Source organism: Balaenoptera ricei, chromosome 13 (assembly GCF_028023285.1).
Source record: "Balaenoptera ricei isolate mBalRic1 chromosome 13, mBalRic1.hap2, whole genome shotgun sequence".
NCBI classification, from domain to species: domain Eukaryota; kingdom Metazoa; phylum Chordata; class Mammalia; order Artiodactyla; family Balaenopteridae; genus Balaenoptera; species Balaenoptera ricei.
Window position 1 is genome coordinate 10,045,911 of NC_082651.1, and position 12,985 is coordinate 10,058,895.

Below are 12,985 nucleotides of genomic sequence, written 5' to 3' on the forward strand. Positions count from 1 at the left end.
GACTGAATTAGACCGCGGGGTGGCTGGTGGCCCGTCTCAGGTCCCACCACCTCCAGAGTCAGACGGTGCCAGAGCTCGGCATATGCCTGATCCCGAGAAGCACCCGTGTCTCGGCTTGAGCTTTTCTAGAGTGCATCTGTTTGCTTCTCAGCTAAATTGTTCTGCAAATATCATGCTCCAAAAAAGTGTTCTTACCAAGGAAAATGATTACTGGTTTCGGCTTTTACAAAATCGTGACAGACAAATATGACCCCACTGTGATTACTTCTTCATCCTCAGGAAAACTAAATTAGATGTGCACGGTTTAATGGTAGATATTTTAGCTTCATAGATTCCAAAGTTTGTCTTCACTTGTAATCATTCTGTCCTCAGTTTTACAGTCATCTTAACCATTCTTTAAAACAGGGTCAGTCACGGGGAGGGGTAGGGGGAAGCTGGGACGAAGTGAGAGAGTAACGTTGACATATGTACACTACCAACTGTAAAATGGATGGCTAGTGGGAAGCAGCCGCATAGCACAGGGAGATCAGCTCGGTGCTTTGTGACCCCCCCTAGAGGGGTGGGATAGGGAGGGTGGGAGGGAGACGCAAGAGGGAAGAGATATGGGGATAGGGGAATACATGTATACATATAGCTGATTCACTTTGTTATACAGCAGCAACTAACACACCATTGTAAAGCAATTCTACTCCAATAAAGATGTTAAAAAAAAAAAAAAAAGAAACAGGGTCGGTAACTGTTCGAGACTTTGCAGGCCATTATTTCTGGTGGAGCCTGTCCAGCTCCGCCCTGGGTGCAAAGGTGTCAGGGGCAGCTCGTAAACACGCCGCTGAGGCCGCGTCCCCCCCAACTTCAGCCACAGAAGCAGGCGGCTGGACGCGGCCCCCCGGCTGCGGTTTGCTGCCCCTTCTTTAAAACATCAGGACCGTCTGCTTAGACTCTGAGGTGGCTGTGTGTATAAAACATTTGTTTTAAAATAACTAAAATGAAAGAACCGTGCGGTCTAGCCCATTTTTAGCGTAACCGTCGCCGCTTTACCCCCTGCCTGCCTCCCTCGAGCCTGACGCTCCCCGTTGTGTGTTTTGTTTCGTCAGCCGATCCTTGGCAGCACCAGCAGCCTGTGGTCCTCCACTCCGTTCAGCAGCTCCATCTGGTCCAGCAGCCTGCACAGCACCCTCCCCTTCACCAGCCCTGCCAACGCGCTGCCAAGCATCGGCCTCGTGGGCCCCGAAAGCCCCTCCGCTCCTCACACACCCTCCGCCGCCAGCCCCGCCGACGACCTGGGCCAGACCTACAACCCGTGGCGGATATGGAGCCCCACCATCGGAAGGAGGAGCTCCGACCCCTGGTCTAATTCGCACTTCCCTCATGAGAATTGAAATTAGGCAAAAAAAGAAAAGAAAAAGAAAAAAGTGGGGGCCCCTCGTCTAGATCATGATACGCCCATTTTCGAGACATCTTTTTAAGGCTCTTTCTTACCGCAGGAGCTTCCCACTCCCCACCCTCCTCATCTTTGCAAAACAGACTCAAGCAGGGCAGGCTTGTACCACTCGCTTCTTTCAGATCTTTCTTGCAATTATGATAATATGAGATTTGCTGTTGTGCTTTTAGAGAAAAGTCTGGACTCAGCCACAAACTCTAACAAGACCTGTACATCTGAAAACCTTAACTGTTATCAAGTTTCCACCACTTGTCTTCTTCCATTCTTTATTTATCTGTATGAACACAAATTTGACATTACAGCTAAGGAAATAACTTGAGTTGATTCAGAAGTCCTGGCATGTGACAATTTTATTAAATTACCAACTTTGGTTTTTAATAATTTCAAAATATTATGCGCCAAGGTCTAATTTTAAAAATGTATGAGGACTTTGTGCTGAAAAATAGAGTATTTTTTTAAAATAAGGCTGTCTCGGTTTAAAAGCAGATTACAGAAATGTAAGTCAACTTTAAGAACAGTGAATGAATGTAAAAACATTCGGTTGAGACCATATGCATTTTCTGTGCTGTTTGTACTTGAGGTATGTAACATTTGTATACCTGAATTTATTTTAAAGATAAACTGAAATGCACATAGCCAAGTCTTGAGATACAAGATTGAATGTGTATTTCTTAAAAATACAACTTTGTGTTGTACTTTGAAATAAATGATGCTTTTTTCAAAAGCCTTGAATTGTTGTGTCTTTTTTTTTTTTTTTTTTGACACACAAGATGCATGTATTTAGATTCTCTCACACCAAAGTAAGCCATTCTGTCATTGCCTTATCCTGTGGAGTTGGACTTACCATGGCTAGAAGCACTGTGGTCTAATTAAATTCTGATTATTTCCGTAGTATTCCCTAAAGGCCCTTGATAGGGACTTACCTGGTGGCACAGTGGTTCAGAATCCACCTGCCAATGCAGGGGACACGGGTTCGAGCCCTGGTCTGGGAAGATCCCACATGCCGCGGAGCAACTAAGCCCGTGTGCCACAACTACTGAGCCCGCGTGCCACAACTACTGAGCCTGCGCTCTAGAGCCCGTGAGCCACAACTGCTGAAGCCTGCGTGCCTAGAGCCTGTGCTCCACAACAAGAGAAGCCACCGCAATGAGAACCCCACGCCCCGCAACAAAGAGTAGCCCCTGCTCGCCACTAGAGAAAGCCCATGCACAGCAACAAAGACCCAACGCAGCCAAAAATAAATAAATAAATTTATAAAAAAAAAAAAAAAAGGCCCTTGATAGAAAAAAGTTAACACATCTTAAGCATGTTGACCCTTCTCCAATTTCAAAACCCCCACAGCTCCTCCAAGTGGTGCCTGTAGAGACCATACAGATACAGGCAAGTTCCATGGGCAGTTTGGTCTAATCTCTCAGAAAGTGTTGCCTGCTCCAGCTGCCTTTACTCATCCTCCTTTTTCCAATCTATAAAGCCAGTCTTTGCTGGGTAACCAGAGACGCCAAACATAAATGTTCTGTTTGAGGTCAATTAGACGATGAAGAAATCCACCCGTCCAGCTCAGAGTGGTTTAGTTGAAGCATCGTACAGAGAGATTTTAAGTCTGACCTTTTCTCTGCTTTGCAGCGAAGCTCAGCAGAACCAGCCCCATCGCTTTCCCAGCCTATGCTCTGCCTGGGACTCGGGACACCAGCTTCCTGTCCGCTCAGAGCTCCGGCACGTCGGCCTCATGGCAGACCTGGGCCTTGTACAGTCTCACTAGCAGGGGCTCCTGTGCGCAGTTGCAAAATCGAGACATACTTAAGGCTTGGGATTCTCTTTGTACACCAAAGTAGTTCATAAGGTGTTACAAAGCCACTGAACAGCTGAGCTTCATATAAACCCTCATTTACAAAAGAAAAGATTTTGTTGGCAGACTTTACCTCAGTCGGAGTATCTCAGGGATCCTAAACTTGCCCCTTTGGAAGAATCACCTGAAACTCCCAAACGCCTTCCTACTTTCATCCCTCATCACGGGACCCTCATCTGCAGGCTTGAGAAACACCAAACACCTGGAAAAGGGAAAACATACAAACAGGTTTCTGCTGTTACCTGGGTTTTCCAGATAACTCTTAGGGCAGGTATTTGAGAGGCACCATACTCACCAACCAAACCTGAAGCTTTGACGGGATTCAGCCTAACAATTTTCAGTGAAAAACTGGTTAGCACAATCGTTTGCTTTGTACTAGGCCAAGGTTGAATTTTAAAGCTATATATATAGCTTTAAAAGATATCCATTATTTTATTTAAATACAACGTATATAAAAATATAAATATATTATAAATTTTTATACCTTTATAAATAGTATTTATATTACATTACTACAATTCATGAAGACAATATGTTAACAAAATTTTAATGTCCAGATTGTTAACTTTAAAACCTTAGACCTAAATTAATCTTTAAATATTTGTTACAGTTTTTGAAAAGAAAAAACTGATACAAAAAGAATTTTAATTTACCCTTATTTCTTAAAATGGCAGTTGAGTAACAAAATATGCAAATGATTTTGGATGATAATATATTTTTGCCATCTCAAAATTTTAAAGTAATATAAGTACTCATAAGATATTTGACAGTTTTTATACTTCTGTCTAGAAGTCTCATGTCTAAAGAAAAAAGGACAAGTTGATTACTGTTGTAAGTCATAATTAACACAGATAGTTATACTGGGTACAGTAATTGCAGACACATTTGGGTTATACGCACAGGATAATTTTGGGTGGGCCAAAAAGTGCCTTCAGTTTTTAAGTAAAAATAAAAGACACATTTTTCATTTCACCAAGAACTTTATTGAACGACATATTCACCCTTTTGTTCTACTACCTTCTGCCATTTTTCAGGCAACTTCATAATTCCATCTTCCCAAAACTTTTTATCTTTTTGAGCAAAGAACTGTTCCAGGTGCCTTTTACAGTCTTCCAGGGAACTGAAATTTTTTCCATTAAGAGAATTCTGTAAAGACCGAAATAGATGGAAATACAAAGGTGCAATGTCTGGTGAATATGGTGGAAGAATCAGAACTTCCCAGACAAGCTGCAACAGTTTTTGCCTGGTCATCAAAGAAACATGTGGTCTTGCGTTTTCCTGATGGAAGATTATGCATTTTCTGTTGACTAATTCTGGACACTTTTCATCGAGTGCTGCTTTCAGTTGGTCTAATGGGAGTGGTGGTTTTCCAGAAGGAGTTCATAATAGAGGACTCCCTTCCAACCTCACCATATACACAACATCACTTTCTTTGGTTGAAGACCGGCCTTTGGTGTGGTTGGTGGTGGTTCATTTCACTTGCCCCATGATCTCTTCCATTCCACATTATTGTACAGCATCCACTTTTCATCACCCGTCACAATTTGTTTCAAAAACAGAATATTTTCATTACATTTAAGTAGAGAATCACATGTAGAAATACGGTCAAGAAGGTTTTTTTCACTTAACTTATGTCAACCCAAACATCAAAGCGATTAACATAACCAAGCTGGTGCAAATGATTTTCACTGCTTGATTTGGATATTTTGAGTATGCTGGCTACCTCCCGCGTGGTATAATGTTGATTGTTCTCAATTAATGTCTCGATGTGATCGCTATCAACTTCAACTGGTCTACCCGACTGTGGAGCATCATCCAGCGAGAAATCTCCAGCACAAAACTTCACAAACCACTCTTGACACATTCAATCAGTCACAGCACCTTCTCCATACACTGCACAAATCTTTTTTTGTGTTTCAGTTGCATTTTTACCTTTCTTGAAATAATAACGCATAATATGCTGAAAATGTTGTTTTTCTTCCATCTTCAATATTAAAATAGCTACACAAAAATTCACCAACTTTGATAAGTCTTGTTTTAAATGCACATTGATATGACAGCTGTCACATACAATCTAACAAAATTGTTTCAAATGAAGTTAAAGACAACTAAGTGCTACTAGAGGCATCTTACGGAAAAAACCAAACAAACCTTTTGACCAACCCAATATTTTCTTAATTTCCTTTTTGGCTTGTTCATTGTCATTGTGTAGAAATACAACAAAGTTTTTTGTGTTAATCTGTATCCTGCAAGTTTGCTGAACTGGTTTATTATCTCTCAAAGGTGTGTGTATGTGTGTGTGTGTGTGTGTGTGTGTGTGTGTGTGTTTCCAATTCGGAAACTTTCATTTCTTTTTCCTGCCTAATTTATCTGGCTAGTAAGTCCTGTCCAATGTAGAATGAAAGTAACAAGAGTATACATCATTGACTTGATACTGATATTAGGAGGAAAGTTTTCAGTATTTATTTATTTATTTAGGCCGCGCCGGGTCTTAGTTGCTGCACGTGGGATCTTCATTGTGGCATGCAGGGGGCGGGATCAAACCCGGGCCCCCTGTATTGGGAGTGTGGAGTCTTACCCACTGGACCACCAGGGAAGTCCCAGATTTCAGTCTTAAACCATTAGGTATGATGTGAACTGTGGATTTTTCATAGATGCTCTTTGTCAGACAGAGGAAGTTCCTTCCTACTCATAGTTTGTTGAATGTTTCTATCATGAAAGGTGCTAGATTTTTGTCAAATGCTTTTCATCTATTAAGATGATCATGTGGATTTCTTTCTTTATTCTGTTGATGTGGTGTATCACACTGATAGATTTTGTATGTTGAATCAACCTTGAATCCCTGGAATATGTCTCACTTGGTCATGATGTATAATCCTTTTAATATACTGCTGGATTGGTTTGCTATTTTTTTGTTTTTGAGGATTTTTGCACCTATATTAATAAGGGATATTGGTCTACAGTTTTCTTTTCTTGTGATGTCTTTGGCTTTGGTTTCAGGGTAATAGTGGTCTCAAAGAATGAGTTAAGAAGTATTCTTTCCTCTTTTTTGAAAGAGTTTTAAAAGAATGTGTTAGTTTTTAACAAATGAGAGCTAATTAAACCTAAAAGCTTTTGCACAGCAAAGGAAACCATAAACAAGACAAAAAGACAACCCTCAGAATGGGAGAAAATATTTGCAAACGAAGCAACTGACAGGATTAATCTCCAAAATAGACGAACAGTTCATGCAGCTCAATATCAAAAAAACACCCCAATCATAAAATGGCCAGAAGACCTAAAGAGACATTTCTCCAAAGAAGACATACAGATGGCCAAGAGGCACGAAAAGATGCTCAACATCACTAATTATTAGAGAAATGTAAATCAAAACTACAGTGAGGTATCACCTGACACCAGTCAGAATGGCCATCATCAAAAAAATCTACAAACAATAAATGCTGCAGAGGGTGTGGAGAAAAGGGAACCCTCTTGCACTGTTGGTGGGAATGTAAATTGATACAGCCACTATGGAGAACAGTATGGAGGTTCCTTTAAAAATTAAAAATAGAACTACCATATGACCCAGCAATCCCACTGCTGGGCATATACCCTGAGAAAACCTTCATTCAAAAAGACACATGGGGCTTCCCTGGTGGCGCAGTGGTTGAGAATCTGCCTGCCAATGCAGGGGACACGGGTTTGAGCCCTGGTCTGGGAAGATCCCACATGCCGCGGAGCAACTAGGTCCATGAGCCACAACTATTGAGCCTGCGCGTCTGGAGCCTGTGCTCCGCAACAAGAGAGGCCGCAATAGTGAGAGGCCCGCGCACCGCAATGAAGAGTGGCCCCCGCTTGCCGCAACTAGAGAAAGCCCTCGCACAGAAACGAAGACCCAACACAGCCAAAAATAAATAAATAAAAATTTAAAAAAAAAAAAAAAGACACATGCACGGGAATTCCCTGGTGGCACAGTGGTTAAGAATCCACCTGCCAATGCAGGGGACATGGGTTCGAGCCCTGGTCTGGGAAAATCCCACATGCCATGGAGCAACTAAGCCCGTGCTCCACAACTACTGAGCCTGCACACTAGAGCCCGTGAGCCACAACTACGGAGCCCGCGTGCCACAACTACTGAAGCCCACGCACCTACATCCTGTGCTCCGCAACAAGAGAAGCCACCGCAATGAGAAGCCCATGCACCACAACGAAGAGTAGCCCCCACTTGCCTCAACTAGAGAAAGCCCGCACACAGCAACGAAGACCCAACACAGCCAAAAATAAATAAATACTTTTTTTAAATTAAAAAATTAAAACTTTTTTAAATTAAAAAAAAACAGACACATGCACCCCAATGTTCACTGTAGCACTATTTACAATAGCCAGGACATTGAAGCAACCTAAATGTCCATCAACAGAGGAATGGATAAAGGAGATGTGGTACATATATACAATGGAATATTACTCAGCCATTAAAAGGAACAAAATTGGGTCATTTGTAGAGATGTGGGTGGACCTAGAGACTGTCATACAGAGTGAAGTAAGTCAGAAAGAGAAAAACAAATATCATATACTAACGCATATATGTGGAATCTAAAAATATGTTATAGATGATCCTATTTGCAAAGCTGAAATAGAGACACAGACATAGAGAACAAATGGGGGGCGGGATGAATTGGGAGATGGGGATTGACATATATACACTACTGATACTATGTATAAAATAGATTACTAATGAGAACCTACTGTATAGCACAGGGAACTCTATTCAATGCTCTGTGGTGACCTAAATAGGAAGGAAATCCAAAAAAGAAGGGATATATGTATACGTATAGCTGATTCACTTTGCTGTACAGTAGAAACTAACACAGCATTGTAAAGCAACTATACTCCAATAAAAATAAATTAATTTTTAAAAAAGAATGTGTTAGTTTTTCTTTGAATATTTAGTAGAATCATCAGTGAAGCTAGTTGGACCAGGGCTTTTCTTTGTTGGAAGTCTTATTACTGACTCAATCTCTTTACTTCTTAGAAGTCTATTCAGAATGTCTATGTCTTCTTGAGTCAATTTGGTAGTTTATGTGTTTCTATGAATTTATCCATTTCATCTAGGTTATCTAATTTGTTGACATACAGATATTCATAGTATTCTTACATTCCTTCTTATTTCTGTAAGGTTGGTAGTAAGGTCCCCACTTTCATTCCTAATTTGACAACATTCTAGCAGCACTGAATCTGCAGCAAACCTCCAAATCATAGACATACCCTCCAATGACCTAATCAGAGGTCAAATCCTGTAATAGGTTCTTTTTCACACACTACTGCTGGAATACAACAAGGTTCACAATGGTGTGTATTCTACCTCATCAACAAAGCATATGCTCAAATTGTACAACTACAAGTATGCTCCTGGTGGTCTTTGGCTGAAGGGCATTGAGAAGTGGAATAAACAATGGGTACAGGGACTGTGGAGTTGGTCTGGACTGGATTTCAATCCCAGCTCTGCAGTGAACCTTTGGCACACTCACTACTCTCTTCACCTTGGTTTCCCAACATGAATACAGAACCATCCTATCTCAGAGGAGGCTGGGGAAAAACAAATGAGGTGAGGCCAAAAAAATTATAAGTAAATGGTGCCTGTTCCAGATACCGCAAAGATAGTACTAAGAGTTGCCATACACCCCAGTATTTATATCTTACATCATTTATATCTTACATTAGTATGGTAATTATAATTAAGGAACCAATATTGAGACATTATTATTATTAACTAAAGTCCATATTTCATTCTTATTTCCTTAGATTTTACCCAGTGTCCTTTTTCTGTTCCAGGATGCCATCCAGGATTCCATACTACATGTAGTCGTCATGTGTCCTTAGGTTTCTCTTGGCTGTGACACGTTCCCTGACTTTCCTTGTTTTTTATGACCTTGACGATTTTGTGAATACTGGTCAGGCATTTTATAGAATGGCCCTCAATTTGGATTCTTCTGATGTTTTTCTCATGATTAGACTGGGGTTATGTGTTCTTGGGAGGAACACTACAGAGGTATACTGCCATTTTCATTACATTATATGAAGAGTATATACTATTAACATCACTTATCACTGTTGATCTTGACCCTCATCCTGGTTGAGGCAGTGTCTGTCAGGTTCTCCACTATAAAAGTTACAGATCTTCCTCGACTTATGATGGGCTAACATCCTGATAAACAGATCATAAGTTGAAAATATCATGTCGAAAATACATTTGATACACCTCACCTACCAAACATCATAGCTTAGCCTAACCTATGTTAAACACACTCAGAACACTTACATTAGCATACAGTTGGGCAAAATCACCTAACACGAAGCCTATTTTACAATAAAGTGTTGAATGAGATATGTAATTTATTGAATACTGTACTGAAAATGAAAACCAGGGTAGTTGTCTGGATACAGAATGATTCTAAGTGTGTCTGTTGTTTACCTTTGTGATCACACAGCTGACTGGGAGCTGATGCTCGCTGCCACTGCCCAGCATCATGAAGGAGTATTGTACCAAATATTGCCAGCCAGGAAAAAAATCAAAATTCAAAGTACAGTTTCTACTGAATATGTATCATTTTTGCACCATCATAAAGTAGACAAATCGTTAAGTCAAGCTGTTGTATGTCAGGAACCATCTGTACTCTTTTATTCCTCGTTTTCATGCTGTAGTCTTTGGAATGAAGTCACTATCTACAGCTCAGACTTAAGAAGTGGGAGTTGTGCCCTACCTCCTTGATGATGGAATATCTACATAAATTATTTGGAATTCTTCTGCCTGGGAGTTCTGTCTCTTCTCTTCCATTTATTTATTTATTCATTCATTTACTTATTTATTTAGTCAATTATTTATTTGTATCAGTATATACTCATGGAACTTTATTTTATGCTTTGGGTTATAATCCAGTATTACTTTATTTTATTGTGCAAAAATGTTTCAGCTTTGGCCACTGGGAACTCTTTCCATTGGTTCTGTGCCCTGTTGCACACTACCATCAGCGTGGGTTTTTTTGGCAGGGGTCATCTGAGCACTTCCTTATTTTCTGGCACTACGATAGTCTCCAGTCTGATCTTATATATTTTCTGCCCTAATCAGTGATTTCTCCAAGGACCCCAGTTCCTTTTATTGGAGAATGGTATTGGAAACCAAGATCTGAGTGCGAGGTATGCTTGTTGCTACCAGAGGATCATTGCTTCTAGGCCCTCTCAGCTGACAAGGCAAGGAAATATACATGTGCATACTAACTTATGTATACATACATATCTATAATTATTTCTATATTTAACTATCTATCTATGTTAAGCTAAACATGAATCATACTAATGTCTCTAATTATGATATGGAACATCCTAGCTTCCTCCCTTTGTGTATGTGTAAACTCCCACTCCAACAATGAGAAAACTGGACCCCACCATCTGCTATCCATTTACTAAATTATTCAATTCCAGTATACAGTATCAGAATTGTTAACCTGAACTCATATGGGAAACAACTTTATCAACTAGAGTAGAGTGCTGATGTGCAGTTTCTTTTGCTTTTGGTCTTACAGACTACACTCATTTCCAAAGTTATTTAGGTCAGCAACTTTTCCCCTATCCCCTTCAATGAGGTTGTTTCATACATTTGTAATAAAGCTAGATTGTTTTGTCATATTCTTCATTCCATCCTGGGATCTTCCTAAATGATTTTTTTTTAATTTTTGTACAGTAAGGTTCTTTTTTTTTTTTCTCCTAATTTTTTTTTAACATCTTTATTGAAGTATAATTGCTTTACACTGTTGTGTTAGTTGCTGCTGTATAACAAAGTGAATCAGCTATACGTATCCCTCTTGCGTCTCCCTCCCACCCTCCCTATCCACCCCTCTAGGTGGTCACAAAGCACCAAGCTGATCTCCCTGTGCTATGCAGCTGCTTCCCACTAGCTATCTATTTCAGTAAGCTTCATTCTTTGTGCTGGAAAGTTCTATAGGTTCTGACAAATGCATAGTGTCACATATCCACAATTACAGTATCATAGAGAATATTTCACCACCCTAAAAAAACCTTCTGTGCTTCATTTATTCAACCCTCCCACCTTCCCCCCAAACACCTGCAAACCACTGATCTTTTAACTATAGTTTTGTCTTTTCCAGGATGTCCTATGATGCAAATAATACAGTATGTAGCCTTTTCACACTGGTTTCTTTTGGTTAGGAACATGCACTTAGGATTAAACTATGTCTTTTCATGGCCTGATAGCTCATTTCTTTTTATTTCTGAGTGATATTCCATTGTATGGATAGACCAAAGTTTGTTTATACTTTCACCTATTGAAGGACACCTTGATTGCTTCCAGTTTGGGTTGATTATGAATAAAGCTGCTATAAACCTTCATATACAGATTTTTGTGGACATAGATTTTCAAGTCACTTGGGTAAATACCTAGGAGCACAACTTGCTGGGTTGCATGGTGAGAAATGGCCAAATTGCCTTCCAAATTGTCTGTACCATTTTGTATTCCCACAGCAGTGAACAAGAGTTCCTTCTATTCTGCACCCTTGCCAGCAATTGATATTGTCAGTTTTATGGCTTTTATCTATTCTAATAGTTGTTAGCAGTATCTCAATGCTGTTTTAATTTGCAATTCCTTAATGAGAAATGATACTGAACATCTTTTCTTGTGATTATTTGACATATTCTTTGGTGAGGTGTCGGAGCAGATATTTTGCCCACTTTTAAACTGGGTTGTTTGTTTTCTTATTGTTAAGAATCCTTTGTATAATTTGGATACCTGTCCTTTATCAGATATGTGTTTTATAAGTATCTTCTCCTGAGCTGTGCTTGTCTCTCAATTTTCTTAACAGTGTCTTTCTCAGAGGAGAAGCTTTTAATTTTAAGAAGGTCTGACTTATCAATTTTTTCTTCCATGGACTGCTTTTCGGGTTGTATCTAAAAACTCTTCACCAGGAGTGATGGTGGACTGTGAAACTCCGGCCATTTTTCCTGAGGGGGAACATTAAACAAAACACTACAGACGGACTCAAATAACTTTACAGGAGCTCTGGAAACCGGTCAAAGATCTACAGCAACCAAGCAAATGCCCCATCAAGAAAAAAATCACATTCAGAATGGTAGGAAATTTCACAGCATTTTTACTCACCCTTATCCCACCCAGTATAGCACAGTGTCATCAGAATGAAGTGGACTGATCCCCAGTTCCATTCCTCAGGACAGAAGGCGCAGAGGATAACCTGTTTGCAACATTTTGATCTGTAGACTGACACAGAGACTGGCTTCTATCTCACCTGACTTGGAGCTCAAAAAGGGAATGGTGGCATAATTTGGATTTCAGACTGGCAGAGGCCACAGAAGACAGTAGTGGGTGCCATGATATGTGAAAACTGCAGAGGAACTGCATACATACAGATCCTTGGGGGAAAGACATTACAAGTAATAATATTTCTCAATGATAATAGAGAAATAAATAGAGCATCTAAGGCTCTGAGAATAAGTTGGAGTGAGGCTCTTTGGGAAATTAAGACATTTGAAATCAGCTGTGTATATAGAAGAAATTTTTAAAAAGCACACACACAAGCCCAGGCAGAATACATGCATAGAAAACATCTGATAATATCTTCAGCCTCTACCCAGGGATGACCACAAAACTCAAGGGCCCAGAGTCCTAGAGCTAAAGCCGGGAGACTGAAAAA

General features: G+C 40.1%; 1 protein-coding gene across 7 annotated transcripts in view; it reads left to right on the forward strand.

Moving 5' to 3' along the window:
- The window catches only part of TMEM131 (transmembrane protein 131), a 276,973-nt gene extending 274,805 nt beyond the window's left edge, over positions 1 to 2,168 (forward strand). For all 7 annotated transcript variants that reach the window (XM_059943536.1, XM_059943534.1, XM_059943537.1 and 4 more), the window contains one exon: positions 1,095 to 2,168. In XM_059943536.1, the coding sequence (XP_059799519.1) occupies positions 1,095 to 1,379 (285 nt within the window). In that variant the 3' untranslated portion in view covers positions 1,380 to 2,168. The remainder of the gene's footprint in view (positions 1 to 1,094) is intronic.
- Positions 2,169 to 12,985: the final 10,817 nt, after the last annotated feature.